The sequence below is a fragment of the Brachyhypopomus gauderio genome, chromosome 12 (genome assembly GCF_052324685.1).
Source record: "Brachyhypopomus gauderio isolate BG-103 chromosome 12, BGAUD_0.2, whole genome shotgun sequence".
Lineage (NCBI taxonomy): Eukaryota > Metazoa > Chordata > Actinopteri > Gymnotiformes > Hypopomidae > Brachyhypopomus > Brachyhypopomus gauderio.
In genome coordinates, this window is record NC_135222.1 from 5,895,811 (window position 1) to 5,917,913 (window position 22,103).

General features: G+C 39.3%; 1 protein-coding gene across 1 annotated transcript; it reads left to right on the top strand.

Annotated features, from left to right (window-relative positions):
* Window positions 1-2,162: 2,162 nt before the first annotated feature.
* On the top strand, window positions 2,163-5,313 carry nkpd1 (NTPase, KAP family P-loop domain containing 1; the record flags this gene model as incomplete). Its single annotated transcript, XM_077024139.1, has 4 exons — window positions 2,163-2,295; window positions 2,576-4,404; window positions 4,536-4,719; window positions 5,306-5,313. Coding segments are annotated over 4 exons (2,154 nt in total), but the record flags the coding sequence as incomplete, so codon positions are not given.
* Window positions 5,314-22,103: the final 16,790 nt, after the last annotated feature.

Sequence of the window (22,103 nt, forward strand, 5' to 3'; positions counted from 1 at the left end):
ATTACCACAGTACCAAATGACTGTTCCTGTACATAAGACTAAAGTAATAAACCCCTTAGTTCTTTTAGTTAAAGGTACACTCCTTTTGAAACGCCAGTACTTATTACTTATTGAACTGCTTATGTCAATGACTATGTCCTTAAGGCTTTGGACTGTGTGGGAACCAATTACACAAGTTTACATTTGTATTGCACTCCCTGTTAAGATTTACAGCAAAGCCCAAAGTCCATTTGACTCTCCTCAGTCCACTCCTACACTCCCTCTTTTAGGCTGTTCTCTGGTCATATAAAATTCTGTTCTTCAGGAAATATCAGTGAAAATGGACAATGATCATTAAACTGAACTCAAGTTTGCTGTAAGCTAAAACTGTCTCTTAAATCTTGTCCTGGAAGGTAAGATTTTTATCTTTTTATCATCATATTTTTGAGTGAAAAGAAATATGAACAGTATTCACAGGTGTATTATTCACTGGTGTATTATCATTACGAGTTGCCAAGGTGTCTTATCACTGGGATCCAGTTCAGAAGGTATTTGCCTTCTTTAGCAGTACTTTTCATTTCTGACAATCTCACGGCAAATTGATACAACAGCTCAACCTGATTTGAGAGAAATAAATGCATTGCTTCATAATACAACGTCCTTACCGCTAGCTAATGGGACATGCACAAACGGGGGCATTCGCGCATAACCTCATTTATAACAAACCGTAACCATGAACAAAACAAACGCATAGGGAGTGTTTTCTCCGTAACAAATCTCACCGTTACATTTTCTCATTTTCAGGATAGCCGGAGGAGCGATTGTGTTTACGTTTTGTTTATGACTGGAGGGGTGCTCGGGACTGATGATGGCAGGAAAAGGTACAACACGTAAGAAAAGTGAGGAAGCAGAACAAATGAAAAGCTTGACTTGTTAGGAAGACTCACTTTAATGATCAATCCCAGACTGCCATTAGGAGGAAATAATGTAACTACTACTACTCTCCGACTCTCCCACTCAGTCTTTGGCCTATGGCATGTTTCAATTATCTGGAACCATTAAGTTGATTACATATCTTCAGTGTGTATGTATTATGTGAAGACTTTTCTCCTCAGGACAGTGGAGTAAAAACAGTCTTTTAAAACATAAGAGTGTTTCATGAAGTTGTCACTGATTCTTAAGATATGCCAATGCAGCAGGCTAAACATTATGTCTCTATGAATATTCAGATACATCTATGCAGCACTAATATGAAGGGCCACTGCCAAAGTGTAGAGTTCAATACTGTTTTGAGAAGACACTCAAAGATACATGAACTGAAGTTCTGTATTGAGATTGAACTAAGGTAGCTCCAATCAGTGCATCAGTATTACATTGAGGTTATTGTCAAAAAATGGGTTTTAATTAGTTAATGTAAGAATTTTCAAAGTTATCGCACCTTGATTAAAACGTTTGTTCAAGAAAGATATGGTACTGTCAATATCATATGTTAAATAAGACTGGCTTTATTATTATTCTGAATATCCACAAGCAATGAACAAAAACAGATGTTGATACTGATTTCTAACAAAGAACTGGATAGCTGACAATAATAAACAAGCAGACATGGTATAAAGGGCTGGTCCATTCTGCTGGTTATTGCATCCTTCGTTTGGATCATGTCACAGGTTTTACGTTGGTGCACTTTCTCAATTACATCCTCCTTTTTCCCCCGAGACTGGCGTGATCGCTTCTTTTTTATTTGCACTCTCTCGCTGTCACACTACCTACTGAAAAATTACATTATTGGAAGTGATCAGTGGCTAAGTTGGTCCAATTGATCTTGCATTAATTTGAGTATCATTGTAGCTAATACTGACATTATTAGTTCTGTACAAACCACAATTATATGTTCTGTATTATACATCAGTGATTACAGGCCCTTTCTACACATACTAAAGAGACCAGTTTCTTTGATGGTTAATTTGATAGATTGCTAGATATTATCAAGACAGAAAGGCTTGACAATATGAACATTATTATAACATTAATGTTCATACACAAATTCTACATTACAAATATTATGTCATTAGCAATCCAGTTCAATACAGTACACATCATACGTCTTCAAGGATGTTAAAAACTCATCAGTAACTTGAAAATAACTTTTAACTCATTGTAACTATGTGCACTTTCTTTTGTTAGGAGATTTCTACTCAGATAATGTTTACGCTTATGCCTTATCCAAAACTCTCACAAAAGTCCATTCACCTATGACTGTGGGATTATACTCATCATGCCACAGCAGGATTAACATGATCCTCAGCAGCACTGAACGTACGTATATTTCTGAAAGTGTACATTCAAATCTATACAAAAATTATATGAGTACACTGGAACTTGATTGATTACAGAAATTCTGAAAACATGCAAACATTCAGCATACAAAAATTAACATTTTTCTTTTAGATTTTATTCTTATTATTTGCATGGGCCAAAATCTTTTTTAAAGCAGTCTGATCAAGGCCACTGAATGTAGGGGAGGTTACAAAGATTACAGATTGATTTTTCATTTCCGCTCCATCCATCGCTCTGTCTTTTTATTTTTTCCTCCAAGGTCACATGAATGATGAGGCAAAGAAAAAACAGGAGGAACAAGACAAGCTGAGAGGAAGATGGCCAAAGGTTCGTCCAGCGACGGCCTCTATTGGAAACCTGCTTTCGCTAATCACCTGTCTCCTCTTCTATCGACCTGTGTGGACAGAAGACAACCAGAGTAGAGAACTCGTACGCTATGTATTTGTGAGGTTCAGTGCTTGGCACATTACAGGCAGCGACATGCTGTGGGCTGGCCTGGTCCTGCAGGTGTGCAAGGCTCTTCAGGACAGCTTTGGCAAGTTTCAGCTTGGCCTCTTCCGCACTGCACAGCATGACCCGGAAGAGGATGCAAAGAGAAAGAAGATTGAAGACAGTATCCACGACTGGAGGCCTAAGAGGTTCTGCTGTATCCCACTTTGGGCCCTTGTTCTGGTGGTTTTCATTGGCTCACTTTTCATTCTGGTCCCCCTCATTATTCTTGGATTTCCAGAAAAGAAGAATGAAGGGGAAGAAGAAGAAAGCACTAACAAGAGCAATGGCTACGGAGTGCTTGAGGGTTTTGCTATTGCAACCCTGGGAGTCCCAGCGGCCGGCGCTGTAAGATTCACCGTCATGTTGGGCAAGAACCTCATCTTCAACCAGGACCTCAACATCAGGAGATGTCTGGACAACAAGAAGGTCAGTGAGCAACTCGGTTTAATGCATGAGGTTCGCAAAGAAGTGAGGCTGTTGTCTTGCTTTATTCACTTCATGGAGGTGTTTGAGAGGCGCAAGATCAAAGTGGTTCTGGAGATCACTAATTTGGATCGCTGCACACCAGAGAAAATCGTTGGCGTCCTGGATGCAATCAACATTCTTCTATCTGATGAGGAAAGTCCCTTCATTTCTCTAGTTGCAGTGGATCCAGAGGTGCTTGCCCAAAAAGTAGACCAGGCAAAAAGTTGCATCAGTGCAAAGGACAGAGGTCATGCTTTGCTGGACCGCATAATTACACTGCCCTTTACGATCCCACCTCTACATTCTGAATCAAAATGCAACATCTTCCAAAAAATTGTATGTGGTCAGTCCGAAATGGATGGTGATGAAGCTAATTATTTATGTGACTCCAAGACCTCCATAGATGATACTTTGACAAACAGTAGCCTGATAGAAGGTCAAGTTACCCCACTGATCACAAAACAAAGCAAGACAGAAACTCGTGTAAATAAAACATATGTATTGGATGAAGATGAAGTGGAAAAGTCAATCAAGTCTGCATTGAATAGCATATCCTCTTATAACCACAGCAAGCTTCACACCTACATCTCAGAAAACACTGTGTCCATGAGAAGGGTGATCAGCTCCATCAGGGTGGCCATTGTGCTCATGGAATCTTTTAAGATCGAGGTTCCCCCACATGACAGAGTCGCTGCCTGGGCTGTGCTGGTGGACCGCTGGCCATGCAGGCTGAGCTGGGCTCTTCAGTGTGCAGAAGATGAAAAACAGACTCTAGAGATCTATGAAGGTGAGGCAGAAATACCAGTTAGTCATGAACACAGCAAGACTCTTTGGGATGTGTACAATGTTCACAGGGTGGAGTTCCACGTAATTGGAGATGAGGTGGAAATGTTCCTGGACAGAGATGACGATCCTGAGCTGTTTGAGATGTTCCTCAAAAATGACTTTAAATTCACAGTTGGAGAGGTGGCTACACTTAAATTATATACAGTTAATTTGGACTATTCTATCCAGAATGAGATGGCCAGGATCAGAGGAAGGAACAGACTTAAAGGCTCATGGAAAACTGCTTTCAACACGTTGCTTCCAAGAACAGTGATAACTATGACTGTAGATGATGTCTGCAAAGAGGTCAGTACACTTTTAAATTCTCCTGTTTATCGTGATCCAGTAGTCTTCTCAATATGCAACCTCCAATTAAACCACACTAAAAATGATGTGGTGATTTACAGTGTGCTTTGTGTATTTGTCTGTCTCTTCAGTTGTCTAGGTTAAAGCTCCCTCAAAAGTACAGTGAGATTGTGACGGAACAGAATCTAAATGGCCAAACACTGCTCCTTAGTGACCCAGCTGATCTGAGACAGGTCATGCAAATGACCCTTGGTGAATGGACAGCTTTTAGGATTCGCTTTCTTGGGATCAGATCAGGTGTCCGGATGAACCAACGTAAACTGCCATCAGGCATTTCGAAGCCTAATGTTGTCATTTGCTCTGCTCTGGATAGTTAAAATATTGTGTGTGTGTGTGTGTGTGTGTGTGTGTGTGTGTGTGTGTGTGTGTGTGTGTGTGTGTGTGCAGAAGAGTTAAATTGGCACCACATACAGCAATACTTGCACAAAGACACAGAATTCTTTTTCTCAGACTGAGAATGTAATGTATGCCAGTTAGTCACACATTCAGAATGAGACACAGGATAAAAGCTTTTTATATGCAATTGACTTTTCCAGTCTATAAACTGCTCAGGTCAAAGTGATGACTTAACTCTGATCTAGTATTAGTAATTTGGAAAGAATTTAAGTACAATAGGCAATGAGCACTTTGATGATTTATGATAGAAATGAAATAAAGTTGGAGAAAATGTAATTTGAATGATGTACTATAATTGAAACGGTCTATGTCCTCTCCTAATGTGCCGGTCCTGGTACCACTACATACATAATTAACATAATTAAACCTATGTGTAACCAGAAGAGTTGTTGCTTTCTACAAATCACCCAAGGTCTGTCACCCTTCCCCCTACTCTGCTCTCCAGGCACCTGAGCATTTTCTATCTGCTCTGTGGCTTCGCTCGGGTATTGGCAAAAAACTCTGGGTTTATTGGCACTATTGTTGACTTTGGCCCAAAGGTATGTGCTTTGTTGCTTAGCAGCAGTGGATTAAGCTGGCGTGTCACCTGTATGTTTACCTGTATGTGATTAATAGGGTTGTCTGATTAGGCTCTTGCGTGTACCGTCACCACTGGCTAGTCTAGGTGACATCCAGCTCATTTTAAATACACACTGAGTGGTTTGTCAAAGCTCCTGCTGTAGCATCATCACTGCCTCATCTTGGCAGTGTGTTGACTTTTAAATGCATACAGAGCCTTCAGTGGAACCACTGTTTATTTTATAAATATTAATCCTTGATTTGTTTTGTCCTCTGTTTTCATGTGAGGGGCTCATCAATTGATTTGCTGATTCATTTGTCTGTCCTTGAGCCCAGCACAATTTTTCATTGGATTACGCGTTTAATGTTCTTGCTTTTTTCTCGTTTTAGTTATCTGCTTAATTCTCTCTTTGGTGTATACTTTTGGATGGGCAATTTAGGTATATTGCCTGAGCAACATTTCAAGGAGTTACTTTATGATGGCTGGAGGTGGCTCTCAGCCAATTGACATTAATTTTAAGTGTTTCTTCCTTCTTTACTGAGCGTCCTGGGGTGCTCTCCGCCCCCTCTCACTCTCTACTCTGAACTTTGTCTTCTCTGCGCTTTGTTTGCAATCTCATGCATTTCCTGCTTTATGCTGTGGGCCTGTGTGTGACTAAGTGTGCAGGAACAAGGTGGACTGTCCAGATTTGTCCTTCGTCTGCCGTCCTATGGACTGTTCTCCCTTTGTCTTAGGGTGTTGGCTGCCTCTTCACTCTGCCCTCAAAATCTTTTACTATGGTGCCATCAAGTATTATCTGTCTAATGAATCTCCTGTTTAGTATGCTCTTTAGTGTTACATGCATTTTTTTGTATTCAACTTATTAATTCGCTCTTATATTAATGTAATTTGTTGAAGTGCATTTTGCTGTTGGTGATTATTAAATATTGCCCATTCAATTCAAAACCACGTCTCTAAGTATCATCTAAATGTACCTGTGGGCCTACTTGGGTTTATGTACACACACTATATTTCTCAGTATGAAACTCCCTACATGGATAAATATAATTGATTTAATAACTTAAGATGTACAATATATATTTGTGTTGACTTCCATTTGCAAATATTGAGCCTGTTTTATTCAATTTTCATTTTTTTATGCTTGAGCTTGGACTCACTATATGTGCTCAAACAGTATTAGTAAACAATGTGAACTTCTGACCACTTATTATTCATCATCATTAGTTCTAACTCCAGCGACTCTGAGTATTGGAGTAAGGTTCAGTGGAGCATGTACACTCACCACTCAGGTTACTATAAACACCTTTCTTGCATGGGCAGTCACTGGCCACTTCTTTAGTTACACCCATCTTATTGGACTATTTTAAAGCTAGCAAATTGCTTGCCTACCTGTTGCCATGCAGAATTTCATCAGCCGCCAATTACTTCATTCCTCATAGGTCAGGTGCTGACCACATGACGATTCCTGACCAGTTCTTATTTGAATTCACAGATCATTCTCAACACAGCATTAAAACTGACACGGTAGTGGGTATTGCAGTGGTATGACTGGTATCAGGCCCAGAAGAGCTGACAGTGATTGTATACATGTCACTGGATCGTGTGTGTCAGTCCACACAACCAAACACCCTTCTGTGGTGCTGTGGCAAAAGCTGTCCACTGATCATCTGGAGGAAGGCTGACACACACCGTGCGTAGCAACGGTATATTTAAAATCAGAAATAAAATGTGGCTTGTATAGGTTGCCTATCTTGACACATTTGTGTATTCTGTACAACATGACTCAGTAGCAGATTTTACCCACTATGTCAAGGTAGAATTTACCACCTTTACATGCCAGATGTTTTAGTAGGTGAGTTAATAAATGACCAGGTAGCACATCTAGAGCAGTTGTATACTACAATTTATCTGCAAATAATTAGTATCTGGAAAAAAATTATATATATATAAATAAATTATATATATATATATATATATATATATATATATATATATATATATATATATATATGGTGTTTGAGGCAGCAGTCATTACTTACTTCTAGCAGGGAGGCACCTGGCCTGGAGGTGCCATCATTCATCAGGACCATCTTGGCAGACTATCAATCAACTGAATTCTTGCAAAGAAAAATAAATAAATGAGACTGACTGACATAGGGCTTACAGGTTGCTGCACATTTGTCAAACTTTTTGATTAATAAATATCTAAGTTTAAAAGGCCAAAGTAAAAAAATGAAAGCATTTTACTTTTCTTTAGTTCTTATTTTACATTTTTTACATATATGCTTTTATTAGTAAATACTCTTAGCAACCGATCCGAAGCTTTAGTTTGAGTTAATAAACTGAATTATTTTGTTTGGCTCAAGCATGATAATGTCAATGTAATGCCGTGGCCTCAATAACTGGAATAAAAATTATAAGACTGGCATGAGCTTTAATGCAAATATTCATTATTTCATAATACATTACACAGAGCTCAACATAGCTTCAAGGTCAGTTAGACGATTAAGCCAACAACATTAATGTTAAAGCCATAATTGCACCTAAGCAATATGGATCTGTATTCCTACAATGTTTTCAGTATTTCTGCCATTCATTCTTTTCTATAGGGCTAGATCACACCAGACGGCTGCTTATTATAATCCATCTATCTGTCACTGACAACTGTTTTCTATGGACTGTTAGTATATCTGAGAACACATAGCACATAGCACAGTACATGTTCTACTCAACCTTAAAATAAAATTAACAAATTTTACCAAAATATATTCACCATTATATTATTGCAGCAGCAACCAGTCAAAGTGTTAGCATTGGTGTGTTTTCGGGGAGGGGGGGGGGGGGGGGGGCAGGCCTGAAATTTGACTCCTCAGAGACTGTGGAAATCAAAGTGGGGGGGGTGTATGAATTCAGCATCACACAGACATATAAGAAGGACAACGTGGGCGAAGGGGGAAGGGGGTCTGTTACTTCCTCTCCTCCTCAATCAATGCAGGAAAGTGTCTTAGTTTGGAAGGGAGAAATTGCTATGCTATTCATTTCCTTATCTCTTTGGGGCATCATAACTGATAGATCCCCTACATGGAAAAATTATACAATAGTTTGAATTTATTTATTATTTTGCAGAGGATGGTGTGTATATATACAGTGTAGTCAGATGTACTAAAACATTAGGCCTGTATCAAGAGCTTTTCCACCATCTGATGCCATTCTGAAAATTCCTACCATTATATACCGAAACAACACATAGCTGCATCAAGAAATTAATCTGTTGGATAAATATCAACTGTACAGACTGGAACATGTGATGCACCAAATAAATACTGGTGAAAATGTAATATGGACTAGAGGTTAAATGTTGTGGGATTTTCAATGGCCAGGGTCGATATTTAAACAGCAGGAAGGATGATAGCCGATATATACTGCCATCATGTCATTGTTTTTTTACATCTCATAAAATATAATCATTTAATAATAATAACAAATGAGACTCACAATTACTGCACTTCAGTGAACTCATTGTCTGCATTGTGTTTGCTTAAGTAGGTCTGCACTCTGCAGAGCAATTAATTCCAAATTTAAATTAAATTATCTAAATGAAAGTCCAAAGATTACCAAAAAGCTAAACTTTGTAAAAAGCATATAAAAAAGAAATGTTGACCAATTCTAGAAAAGAAATAGCACAATATCACTCATGCAGATGACGACACCACCAGGCAGCAAAGATATTCAAACAGCCATGCACAGTCTGAGAACACACATCAGAAGCCTTTTATCCCACCACACAATGACACGCAAGATTAACGTTCTGTGAAGGTATGAATCAAGCACGTAAAACTTGTGGGTGTGGGGTGGGGAATCACTCTTATGTTGATTGCATTATTCAGCTTTTATAGTTCTTTGTGTAGTAAGGGGCCCATTTCCACCTGGTTGTATATTTTAGAGCTCGACTCAGATAGAAGGCTACACTTAAAGTGAATGGGTTTCCCCAGTACTGATTTGATGCCTCTTCCCCCTCCCCCCCTCTTCCCCCCATCTTTCTCTGTTCATAAAGCCAATCTTGATTCTGTGTAAACCACTGCGTGCAAATCCACCCCACCCCACCTCACCCCCACCTCAAGTAAGTGGAATTGCTTTTGATAGCGGGCATCGGTGTTTGAATGATATGGTCAGAGGAGAGGGAGCTCAATTTTGTACCGGCACTGATTACATCAAGTCTCTAAGGTCCCCCCATCTTAGTCCTGCTGTGAGAGTGGAGAGTCATGGGTAAAAAAAATAACAAGTCAGGGCTTCCTTGGCATTTGCACTTGGTCTCTCTCCATGGCATGGCTGCTCAAGCTCTTCAGCTGAGCTAACAGCACCATAGATCTCAACGCAAACAGTGCTAACCTAATGTGGAGATATTAATTTCATCGAGCAGAGAAGACACTACAAACATTCAGCACTTACACAGCTGTGGTCAGGACTGAAATGAGGATTGTAAGTCTAAGGCTAATGGTTTTCAGTGGAGGAAATCCCTGAATGAAATACATAGCTCATGCACTGACTATGGATTTATGTCCTAATTTACGCTCACGCAAAAGAGGGGATCAATTTACTCTTTGACTCCTGAATTGCAATTAAACATTCACAGCAGTATTGACCCCAGCACCAATGTTCACAGTTCCCAAGTCTCTCATTCTTGACATAAATTCAATGGAAGTAATGATATCTATTTTCACGTTCAGTTTTGGTTGCTTGCAATTACAAAAATGACTCTGAAAGCGGTCAGTTGCCTGGCAGACAGCAAGCTCCAATATGGCGGTCTAAATCCACATCTCTGAGCTTGAGCTTCGAGTACATGCAGTGGGGGTTTTAGCACTGGAGATCAATTTCAGCAATGCATGAAAAGACGACCTATGAGCACAGCCATAAAAGACCTTTAAAGACTGTATCTACAGCACACTACCCAGGGACAGACTAACACCTAGGGCCCTCAGGATGCAAAGCTCAATATCTTATGCCAGCATCTTATGACAAGGGCATGGCTATGGTTATATGCAAGTATTTTCATAGCCAATCGTGTTATTCTACTCATATATGCAAGGCCTATATATTTTGGTAATATTTGTTATACAAGGTCAGGTGTTAAAGGAAAAATGTATGTAGAAGTGATAAAGATACATGTAAGAAAATAAGGCAAGATCAATAAAGAAAAGGAAGTGGGGTTTTGTTATTGTTGAGAGTGGACAACCAGTGAAGATGCATTTTGTCCCCGAAATTACATTATTGAGCAGTGAGACCCAATGCAGAATTTAAAATGTAGGATGAAATTACATTAATGGCTGTTACATAAGGCTGACAAAACAGCTGCAATGCAGTGTTAGTTCACAAATGATTATCAGTACATTAGCTCATAACACATGTGTACAGTATAAAGAAATAACTGTGTGTAACTATTCGCTTCATCCTATATAAACTCTGCCTTTAATCTGTATGACGTGCTCATTCAGATTAAAGGCGTGAAATCAGTTCCACTCTGATTTGTATCTAATCACACCGCCTAGCTTGTCAGATCTTACCTGAAGCGTCTATAGATATGGTTATGGAATCTATGCTGCAGAAGCTGCTGTTTTCACATCAGCAGAAAATACACTCTGTAGGCCGTGCTCTTGTTCTGAGTAGAACCGGTGGAAAGGATACAGTGCATGTTGTATGGGGGATATTTTGTCCCCTGTAGGTGTGTTTGACAGGACCAAGTATATTAAACTTGGAGGTGTTTTATATCATATATGCACAGTCATACACAAGGCTTCAACTCAAGTTGACACTATCCGTGACTCTGGTAACGCATCAGCGTACAGTTAATGGTTGCAAATTCTCTCAGTGTGGTTTTTTAATCATCAAACATAAAAGAGGTACTTTTTATATCAAAACACAGGGGGATCTTGGAGTCACATAGGGGCCGTACCGAAGGGCATTTGACACATTCATGCATAATTCTGTGTCTAGGAGGCTTGAGCTACACCCGTACATATTTCACTAGTCATACATTGTTTGCTGTTTCCTCTACGGCCTTACGTATGGAGCAGGACACACAATGTAATCTGCTCCTGAACATTAATAAAGAATGCAGGTAGGTTTACCTGTTGTTGTGGTATTGTGTGTAGATTTTTTGCAGATCTGGTGAAGAATGACTGCCATTTCTCTGCTGACCTCGGCTTGACACTGTTCTCTCCGTGCTCTGTGGCTCTGACTGCTCTCACCTAGCTAGGTCATCCTGAAAGCTCCCAATATCTACCCGCTCCTGTCTTTTGGTAAATGATTGTGTCTTAAGATGCGCCTGTGTAGTGCCAGCTAACGTTAGCATTACCCTCCAACAGACCTCAGTCTCACCAGCTAACGTTGGACAGCCAGACGCACAGCGACACCCGCAATACGCTCATTCAAATGCGACGTTAAAATGTTGACTTGGTCGTAACGTAGCCGACACTGCATCGAAAATTTAATTTGTAATAAAAACAAATCTTGCAAATTAAACTGGTAATAACATTTAAAGGTTGGATTTTTTAAGAGTGGACATGTGTGCTGGTTGAATAAATGTAAAGCATAAGGTACACCTTATGTGGTTCCATGTGATTTTGTGACTTCCTGCTAAAGATTGAATTAATGCTGATTGATTCACTGGTCAGTTAATTCACTGACTACAAATTCAGTCTGTAAAGAAAGATCAATCAACGGTCAACATGTGCAACAATGCAGTGCCAACCAATACAGATGGCTTGCAGGGAAAACATTTCTGACATAAATGACCAAGCTTGCAACCTCCCAAACTTCACATATGACATGTTTGTAAGCTTCGCAAAGGCTCATTTTAGGTTCCTTTGTTTTAGTTTTTTAATGAATGAAAGATTTGAATAAACTGATAAGCAGGCAATGACAAGCAGAATATGGGTCAAAGCCATTGGAAGTAATACAGGCACCAGATGACTGACCAGAGTCTGAATAGCTTGGAGAAAAAAGAAGAAGGGGTTCTAACCTGCAAATAGCTGACAACCACTGACAACCACTGACCACCACTGACCATCACTGCCATCCACAACCCGAACTGGAAGCCAACCCTTGGTTCACATACCCTAAAATGGATATTAATAAGGAAAGACTGACTGTCTCATCCCACATATGGTATCTCCATACCACCAGGTTATTCCCAGTTTATTCAGAGTTTTTTTAAGCGTAGAGTATGTGACATCATCCTAACAGTTTCTTTATGTTAGAATAATTGTTTATGTTCTATTGATTTTTCCAGTGTTCTGTGAGCAGTCAAAGCATCTGTGTTAAATCTGATGCCGCATCACCCACGTCTCCTCCACACCAGAGTGTCCAAAGTCTGCATTTATAACATCCATGAACTCCAGAGACACCTGACTTCTGAATGGGAACTAAAGGGCATGGCTCCACCAGCCAATTTCCAGAGTCATGTGGAAAAAAAACATGGACGAAAACATCAAACCAAACCCACCTGAGCTGTCTGCAGAAACACTCCACGCCCAGGATCTTTAAAGCAGCACGCTCCCTGGGGAGACAGCGGCCTCGGTGATGGAGAAACACACAGGATGGTGGTGTGTGTGTTTGATTGCACCACACTGCATTTCATTTTCAGATTGTCTTCAGCTGTCTTTAATATTATATTATTTGTTTTCCCTGAACCGGCATTAAGCATCCAACAGAAATAAAAGAGCTGTGATTACTTGCTACACAGGGTTGATCAAAATTTCCAGTTTGGTATGAATATTTTAGAGGGAATAAAATGGCAGGGTGATAGTTCTACTTATTCACCACGAACCATAAATGTGTCTGAACAAACTGGAAAAAAAAGAAGTGATCTGAAATTGCATGCAAGGTATTTTCAGGGGTCCAAACCTCCAGCTGCATACGTTAGCAAGACAAACAAAAGTGTCAGGTGATATGTTAGAAGAGCCAAAATGAGTTATGTTTAGTAAAACGTGGGAGGCAAAGCCAGGGATACCTGACAGCATCCACGTTTATCACATGGTTCATCTGTGAAATGGAGGAGATGATTGTCACGTCTAGGGAACTCATCTATATTATTCTAAAAATGGCACTTCAGTTTAAATAAGCATACAAATGGAATTAAAGCCAACCAACCCTCGCATATCCTTAAAACAATCTGTAATATACAATTTCAGCCATAATACTGACATTTTACTAATTTCTTCTAAGTGTTATTTAACTGGTTTTCAGGTTTCTATACCATAACATAAATTATGTAAAACAGAACCTATTGCTTCAGCAGTAACAAAAAGTATAATAAATGTTTAAATACATGAGTGAAAATACTGTGTATTATAATGATTAGATAACTAAGCTGCTTGTTCTCTTTGCATTCCCTTACTTTCTCATCAGTATTTATTTCAGTAAAATGTCCAAGTACCCAAACCTTCAGCTGATACTCTGTAGTGTAAAAATACCTTCAAAAAGCTGTTTGCCAGCCTTTCGGCCAAGCCGATGAAGCACTCACACTTATGTGGGAGAGGATTTCTAATAAGGTTCATGAACTATTACCGAAAGCTTTGATAAATAGTCTTCTCAGCATCTGCACAGTCAGAGCAAGAGCCTGCCGAGAAGACCGGGTCTATGAAGACGCAGACAGGGGATTATGAGGCTCAGCGCCATTCTCCTGAGGCCACCCTAACCGACATGCAGACAACAAACAAACCTCTCGAGGCAAAGTATTATGACCTGGAAAGGTTGGACTCACCATAAGAACAAAGTAGATGGCATCCCAGTGGAACAGGGCCAGGGGAAACCAACTCAATTAGATCCTGCCCTGGTCCCCAAACCCTCCCAAACTCAGGTGAAGCTCATTTCCTGACGTTATTGATTACTAGCAGGGGATCATCATACCCTGCAAACGAAGCGGCCTGCGGAAGCAAACCTTCACCCTGGGATTGTTTGGATGTGTGTCCACAGGAGAAAACGGATGCTGCTCTTCTTCTAAATGTTACATTAGTTATTCTAGAAGCTTTCTTTGATTTTCTGTGAGATTGCCTTTATCCCTTTTGGGGTTTTTTTTATTTGCAGGGTACATGTCTGCAATCAATGCTAATGACAAAGGTAGCATTACATTAGCCTGTTGGAACATTTAAGAGTTTAGCCATGCAGCCAGACAAGATTGAACACTTTTAGTCAAAGGAGCTAAGTCAGATTTATTGCTGTTGTATTGTAGTATCAGCAGTACAGAAGTATCAGGAAACACAATCTCTTCGCATTGAGAATGCTATTTTATTTGAATAGGTGAATCTACAAAAAGGACTCAGTGGGGAAGGTTAAATGAAATGCATACACTTCACAAAGACAGCAAAACACATTCTAATCAGACTTAATACAAAATGGGCCGATACTATCAGATGACACAAATCAATACCACAACTAACTTTAAACAATAGATCTGAACTAAAGAAACTCCGTGCGGAAAGGCAGAAGCCATTCTGGAGGTCCGTGCTTCTCTCTTACGGCCGACGTCACAATATGAAAGGCTGCGATGGAGCAGCAGACCACAGTCATGTATTCATAATTAGATGTTCTAACAGTTCGGGAATTTATGTTGATTCTGCATGAACTGAATCAAAGGTGCTTGAGGCTCCCCATGCTTCTGCTATAAGCCGTGCCACATGTCCAGATGGACTTATCTGTGTCTTTAACCTTTTCATGAGAGGGTTGCTTCCTGCATGCGACTAACAGTGAAGGTTGGCATTAAATATGAGAGGCTTAATGGCTCCTTGTGTATAAGGCAAATATTTGGGTGGTATTAAAAGGGGAAGAAGAAAAACAACTCAGCATTCTATAGGCTCATAACTCTTAAATTTTAATCAAACAGTGTAAACCAAAATGCTGGCCTCCGGGTGTTGGAAAGCATATTTTAATAATTAAGCAGACCAAACCAAGCTTACTCCAGGCAAGTTATCGTTCTGTAACATGTGTTTGCTTCAGACCAAAAGCAGAGCAGTACTGCAGCGATGATCCTGCACGCTTAAAAATCTAGACTGGTTACATGTTTTATGCACTTAAAATGTTTAGGTTTGAACATAAGAATAAAAATGCTTTATGTATATCTAATGACATATTGAGTAACGTCAACAATCCTTTTTAGTTACACTGTTAGTTTCCAAGGGAAACATGGCCGATTAGAAAAAAAGTAAAAAATTGCCCAAGATTTGACCCTGGAGTCTTTGGAATCAAGGGTCAGGAACCAGTATCAAAGTATCAAAAACACAATGTTTCGTGAACCCAGGTGATGATGGTTGGTGTATTCTTCTCTTACACTGCAGTTTCTGGCATTACCTCAATAAATTATATTGTCACATTTCACAAACTCTCAGATTATTCAACTTACTATGAGTAAAACAGAATTTACGACTAATACGATTAGTCGTAGTTTCTTATTTCTTACATAAAACAAAATCCCAAATGTTTGCGTGAAATAACCTTTTCAGAAATGAATGATAAACTCCTTTTCAGTGTTTGGCTGTGTCAAAGCGATTAAGATGCGTTTTGCTTCTAAGTGATTTTTTCTCCTTGAGAATCTTTTTCCTTGCCTGTGCTCTTTTTCATGCTGCTATATGCAATTATTCTGTGATTTGTCTGGGCTACAAGACACCTCGTATATCAAAAGCTCATCTACGCAAACCCCACAGTGATTAAGGGTGCGGAGCGCTAACCGCTCCAGATTTAACAGTAATGCAAACACCAGGAAGACCACATAATATTTCCATTCACAATCCTTTACTGATGGCATTCCAGATTAACCTCTTAAATCCCAGGATCCATATTTACTGAAGGCTCAAATAACGAGCATCAATTCAAATAAGCAATCTGCTAAATTACACGTGTAGTTAGTGGTTGACTTGCAGATGATTTGCAGACAGTTTACAAAGAATATTTTATAAACACTGCAAACACTGGAAAGGCTTGGAAAACAATATTTAAATGAGGTTTTTAAGCGTACTAATTGTTCTCTATATCCATGGCAACTTCTGTTCAGATCTATAAACAATTTCAGGGGGCAAAGAAGTGCTGGCTGAGGTATTAAATAAACACATCAAAGATCTGAAGTAAACAGACTAGATATTGTGTGAAGAAAAGATATTCGCTCCAACATTTGCGAGAAATTCAAAGCGGTGGGTAAAATGAGCAGCTGATCACATTTCTCCACTACAGCAAGGTTGGAAGAAGGTGAGTAACATCCCAATTATTCTGCCTTGGTAGGGAAATATATTATCTGTCAGGGGTTGCATAGACGCGGTTCTCATCAAATCAGGCAAACTCAACAAACACTGCCAGGTTTCACAAAGACACTGATGAGCTGCTGGGGAAGCAGATACAGCTCTTAGAGGGATCACCGTTCCCGACACAGCAGGGCTGAACTTTGCTTTACTGTGGGAGATTACACAGGTCACTTCACCCATCGCTGCTCACAACAAGCCGCTGGTCAGCGCTCTGCGAGGTCTGACAAAGGCTGCAATTTCACAGACAAGGATGATCGAAAATGGAACGCAGACAATGAGGTCTTTGTTTAGTCTAGCTGTACCGTAGTTAAGCCTGATAGAGCCTGTACAGGAGCGGAGAGGGATGGGAGAGAGGGAGGGATGTGTTCTGGAGGAGACAGTGGGACTGCACTGGAGGAGCCAGATACACCAGAAGACAGACGAAAGCAATGGTGGTGAAAAGAGGGGGAAAAGTAAGCATAATGTGAGCTGATCTACAGTAGTGATCCTGCATACTGTCCAGTACAAAGGGGAGGTTTGGTCCACTGGTGTGAGTAAAGGAGGTGGCGTGACTTTTGCCTCTGGGGAGGGTGGCTTGGAAAGACTTCGGGAGGTAGGCTTATATATTTATGCACTTGTATGTCTGTCTGCTTATAAAATTTGACTAACAGAAAATTTGAGTCCATTTGAGTGAATCTAGATTACAAATGACCTGCACATTAAGGGAATGTGTTACAAATTACCTGGGAATGTGTTACAATTGACCTGCACATTAAGGGAATATGTGTGCATCCGATCCCTATACACAATTCTCAGTGGGTGGGGTGGTCACGCATACAGTATGTGACAGCTGGGACAAATACCTACTCTATGCACCACAACAGTTAGCACACTTGAGACTCTGATAGCTCTGAGACCTTCCAGACTACAGACTACAGTGTGCAGGAATGATACTATGGAAATGCAAAGAAACAACAGGTTTCTGCATTATTCAATACTTATTACTCATTATTCATTACTCATTATTAATTACATATTACTCATTACATATTACTCTTTATTCATTACATATTACTCATTATTCATTACTCATTGCTCATTATTCATTACTCATTAATCATTTTGTGGCTTTAAATCAGCCTGTTGCTCTTTTAAAAGTTCTAAAGGAGCACTGTTAGTTAAACAATTATTAAATTACAATTTAAATTCATGGAAATGTAAAAAAATATATAAAGTTTTGGAAAATCCATTTTTTTGTTTTGAGTGTTTTTTTTTTTTTATCTCTGCCTCAATTCAGTTACAGTAGCCATGGTAAGAGACAGACAAAAGATGAGTATAGATAAAAAAGATTAACAAAAGATGAGTATAGATTTAAAAAGATGCACAAAAGATTAGTATAGATTAAAAAAGATGAACAAAAGGTTAGTATAGATTTAAAAGCATCCTACATATATAAAGGAGCTGCTTCTTACACAGGTCATTCTGTTCAGTGAAATCCTGCAGTTTGCAGCCACGCTAAAATATCACAAACGTCTATACTTTAAAACTCATGTTCTTAAACTCGTATACTCTTATACACTCTTATATTCTTACACTCGTATACTCTTACACTCTTACACTCTCACACTCATATAGTCTTACACTCCTATACTCTTACACTCTTACACTCTTATACACTGACACTTATACTCATGCTCTCACACTCGTATACTCTTACACTCGTATACTCTTACACTCTTATACTCTTACAATCTTACACTCTTACACTCGTATCACTCATGTTCTCTTACACTTTTATACTCTTACACTCTTACACTTGTATACATTTACACTCGAATATTCTTTTTCTTATACTCTTATACTCTTTCACTCTTATACTCTTACATTCTTACACTTGTATACCCTTACACTCTTATACTCTTATACTCTTATACTCTTACACACTTATATTCTTATACTCTTGCACTCTTATACTCTTACAGTCTTATAATCTTGTACTCTTACACTCTTATATACTCTTATATTCTTATACACTCTTATACTCTTACACATTTATACTATTGTACTCTTACACTATTACAGTCTTATACTCTTATATGCTTACACTCTTATACTCTTACACATTTATACTATTGTACTCTTACACTATTACAGTCTTATACTCTTATACGCTTACACTCTTATACTCTTATACACTTATACTATTGTACTCTTACACTATTACAGTCTTATACTTTTATAATCTTACACATACTCTTCCTTTCGTCTGTTTCTCATGAGCACTAAGCGTCCTGATCCAGAGAGTCCCATCACATGGTGTCTAATGATGAAAGGGTTCTTTTATACAACACAGAACTGTTGGACAAACTCCTGGTACAAACTGATTCAGCTTAAAATCATACACTTGCTATATTATTCCAGAGCAAAATGAAGTAAGTGTCAAAATTGCCATCTAGCTGACGGATTGCTATTAGATTCTACATCACATGATTTTTTATAGTATTTTTTTAATATCTTTCAAAAGTGTTCAAGAACAAATTTAACCAGATCAAAATCTTTGGCCATGTCTGTGCAACATTTAGACGGCACACTGTCTTTACATTTTCACTCTCTACATTTATATTACACTACTATGACCAGTAAGTCCCTACGCAAGATTCCCTATATTATGAACAGCTACATTGTTTTCTGTGACAAATTTCTGTTTCTCTGAGGTATAGATAAGAATAATACAAAGAAGAAGGCAGAGTTGGCAGGGGAGGAACTGCAGAGTTGAATCTTGGGGTTTTCAAATGTGAAACTCTTTTGTCAGACACCACGTCCATTAGTGGCTTCACGGAAGAGTTTTTTTGGAAGAGTCCCACAAAAAAGCCATTCTCCAAGAGCCAGCCCCAGAATGCAATGCCTGATCGCAAAGTGCAAGCTGCAAAGTGGCCATAGAATTCAAAAATGAGTCATGTGACATGACCAGAGCAGAACAAATTGCAGCTTTTTGGCCATGCACAGCATTGTCACAATAAAAATGAACTGTCTGCAAAGAAACACATTTGATATCCACTGTCAAATGTGGTTGTGGATCGTTGAAGTTTTACTGTTAGTGGTCCCAGGGGCTCTCGTGAAAATCAATGATATAATGAATTCTACTAAATACCAGGATATTTTAGCCCAAAATATGTCTGCCTGTGGCAGGAGGATAAAATGATGCTGTGGGTGGAACCTTTGGCAATATAATGACCCCAAACACACATCAAAACCCACACAGAATCAAAGTTTTGTAATGGCCATCTCACTCTACAGATGTGAATCTGATTGAAAACCAGCTGAGATCTGAAAACCCAAGAATATCAAGGGACTAGGGATGCTCTGCATGCTCTGGGTTGGTACAGGCTTGTTCAACCTTGGGAAGCATTACAGAAGATGGTTCAGTTCAAATCTTACCAGTGGAGGCTTCACTAAACACGGGGGTGGCAACATTTTGAAATCTGTGTTGTTTTTTTGTTTGTTTGTTTATTTTTACCTGTGAGCAGATAACCATAGACAATCATACCAGGCTGTAAGTTTAGAAATTATTTATTGTATGGTATATATTAGACATTTAAAATAGCAACATCTTCCCTCATCTTCGCACATCTCCAATGTGTCTTCCTGCTGCACTTATAGAAAAAGGAAAGAGCACATGGCTGATCTACAGTTACAAGATTACAGTGGGCATGTAAGAGAATGTAAATTTTCAGTATTTACTGGTAATATGATGAGATCATAAAACAAAACAGCTCATAAAGGGCAAGGGCAAAATCGCCTCTTACAGGAAGCAAGTCGGCTGGACCATTCTGAGTCCTTCTATATGCACAAAACAAGCTTTTCACACCTTTATTGCCTAGAAAATTTAATTATGACATGCAAATTTTTATATGCTTGTAGCATATTATCAAAGAGTCAGCAAAGCATACCTAATTGAACTCTTCTTGAAAGTCATAGTCAATAGTAGCACTCAAGATCGAGATCAAAAGACGTACTGGGGAAGCTGGCTGCACTCCGACTGGAACCAATTGGTCCTGATGAAGGCATTTATAACATCTGTAGTATTTTGAAAGTAGACTGGTGATGGGTTTCAAAAACATATTAAGTGTAGTAGTCACATTCCTCTTTATGCAAGGGTCTTTTTTCAGTTTTCAAGAATACATTATATGGCAGGTCTTATTCCTCACCTAAACAATATTTATTACCTTTGCATGCATGGTGGGCGTGTGTTGTGTGCATAAAATTAAGAGGCTGAAGAGATGCATCTGAAAGCCAGAACAGAGATTCCCTTACAATCTTTCACCACCAACTGATAACCACAGTCTATCGTCTCTTTTTTTTAAGTTTCTGAAACTACAGGTACACTAGAAACATACATAATTTCATATATTGGAATGTAATAACATCTGTTCTAGACACATTATTAGGATATGCCTTTACAATTATGCACTACAGCAAGCTGCCCTATTTAACAAAAGATGCATTATTAAGTCTGCTGTCTTTGGAGAGACGGAAAAGGCCGGTTGTGATTTAAAGTGTTGTTGTGATTAAAGTGCAATAAGGATGAAGTTTAAGGCCCTTTGTGGTCTTTCACCCTAACCTCAGCTCTTCTGTAACTCCATTCGATGGAAATAATTGTTGTGATAGCTTCTCTTTAAGCCATTTATTTTGTCAGGGTTATACAATGATAAATGAATGGTTTTATTCTGAAATGTCATAATTAGCATTTTAATGCTCTCAGCTCTTAATGTTGCATGGAGGGGTGTGTCTTTCCTGGCACAGAAACTTCATTAACCCAGCTCTCATGAAAGGGATCGATACACAACACTTCTGTAAACCCTTAACCATGCCAACGTCTTCATGAAAAGTGCAACTTTCATAACCACTCCTTCCTTGTTTAATTATTCATATCTTCCTGGTAAATTATTGATTTTTATTTTAAATGTGACTCAATTAAACTGTGAAAACAAATAAGCAAATCTTACCCAATGGCCCATATTAGCACAACAGCAAGCAGATGTGACCCAGCTGTCAGTCATTAATGGTTGGAGGGGTACGGTTCCCGCCCATCTCATTAATGTTTGGAAGGGCACAGGTACCACCTCTCTCATTAATGGTTGGAAGGGCACGGGTACCACCCCTCTCATTAATGGTTGGAGGGGTACGGGTACCTCCCCTCTCGTTAATGGTTGGAAGGGCACGGGTACCTTCCCTCTCGTTAATGGTTGGAAGGGCACGGGTACCTCCCCTCTCGTTAATGGTTGGAGGGGTATGGGTTCCACCTCTCTCATTAATGGTTAAAGGGGCACGGGTACCTCCCCTCTCATTAATGGTTGGAGGGGTACTGGTACCACCTCTCTCGTTAATGGTTGGAGGGGTCCGGGTACCACCTCTCT